This window comes from Cyprinodon variegatus, unplaced genomic scaffold (assembly GCF_000732505.1).
Source record: "Cyprinodon variegatus isolate N-32 unplaced genomic scaffold, C_variegatus-1.0 Scaffold107, whole genome shotgun sequence".
NCBI lineage: Eukaryota > Metazoa > Chordata > Actinopteri > Cyprinodontiformes > Cyprinodontidae > Cyprinodon > Cyprinodon variegatus.
The window spans coordinates 382,417-383,743 of NW_015150560.1; the positions used below are offsets into that span (position 1 = coordinate 382,417).

The 1,327-nt window shown below is 37.7% G+C and overlaps 1 protein-coding gene across 1 annotated transcript in view; it reads left to right on the forward strand.

Moving 5' to 3' along the window:
• Positions 1 to 628, forward strand: part of rsad2 (radical S-adenosyl methionine domain containing 2) — a 9,690-nt gene extending 9,062 nt beyond the window's left edge. Inside the window, exons 5-6 of the mRNA XM_015374649.1 lie at positions 235 to 267; positions 376 to 628. Coding sequence (XP_015230135.1) covers positions 235 to 267; positions 376 to 540 — 198 coding nt within the window. The 3' untranslated portion in view covers positions 541 to 628. The remainder of the gene's footprint in view (positions 1 to 234; positions 268 to 375) is intronic.
• The last annotated feature ends 699 nt before the right edge of the window (positions 629 to 1,327 follow it).

The following is a 1,327-nucleotide window of genomic DNA, read 5'->3' on the forward strand; positions in this document are numbered from 1 at the left end:
AAATAGAGTAGCAATACTCTTAGAAGAATATTAGTTACTTAAGTACTCCTAAAGTAAATGTAAGGGAACAAAGGTAACCGGTTACTACCCACCTCTGAGGAAGGTTTGTTGGAGAAAAACAGCTTCATGGATTTTTGTTTTAACTCTCAGTTGTAATTTAGATTTTTTTTTCTCACACCTGCATCAACACAAAGTAATATTTAACACCTTTTAACGCTGAATTTGTTTCAACAGATGAGGAACTCGTACCTGATCCTGGACGAATATGTAAGTTCCTTACATTTCCTGTAATCCGACAGTGATGCTTTATTAGCCTTCACCGTGGTGCGTTCAGATCATCGCCCTAAACCTCTTCCCTCCCTCCTGCTTCTGCAGATGCGTTTCCTGGACTGTCGAGAGGGAAGGAAGGACCCTTCCAGATCCATCCTCGATGTTGGTGTGAAGGACGCCATCAGCTTCAGCGGCTTTGATGAGAAGATGTTTCTGAAGCGAGGAGGGAAATACGTGTGGAGCAAAGCGGACATGAAGCTGGAGTGGTGAAACTGAGCTGATCGCTTATCCAATGCTTCTGTTTGCCTCTTGTTACACTTTGGATAAGATTATTGTAAATAATTCATGTAAAGCTTTCAGTGTGTTTTTATTTTTTCTATATATAATGTTTTAAATTAAATGTAAATAAAGTTTATTTTTGCCAACTGAAGCCATAGTTTTTTATGGTTAGTTTTTTTCTGTTACTCCGTGGGGCCTAAAGGTATTTAATCAGCCCCTGATTGTCCAAGAGTTACTATTGGGATGAAAGTTCAGCCGTTTTCATCATAGGTTCCCATTAACAATGAGAAAGTCAATATACGTAAACCTGAATTTATCTGAACATCACGTCAGTTATAAACGAAAAAGATGCCTGACCCTCATAGACCTGTAACTCCTCCTCCTCCGCTCATTACCTGTATTTATTGTTTTTAACTCATTATCTGTGTAATAGACACCTGTACACGGCTTTAAACAGTGAGAATCGAAACTCAAATAGCTTAGTGAAAGGATTAGAACTGAAGAAGCACTGAAATACAAGTAACCCCTTAAACATTTCTTCTGTCCTCCCAACCCTGCCTTAAGGAAATAAAAACACTTTGCATTTTTTTTAAGCTTTCACTTCATTTCTGTCACCTGTTTCCATCCCAAAACCAGTTAACAGCTTCCACAGCACTCACAGGGTGGGGCTTCTTCAGAAAAAATAATAAATACTGTAATAATATAATATTAATAATATGAATTCTTCATTTTAGCAGGTAAATAAGCTGAACTGCCAACTTAATATATGTAATTCGGA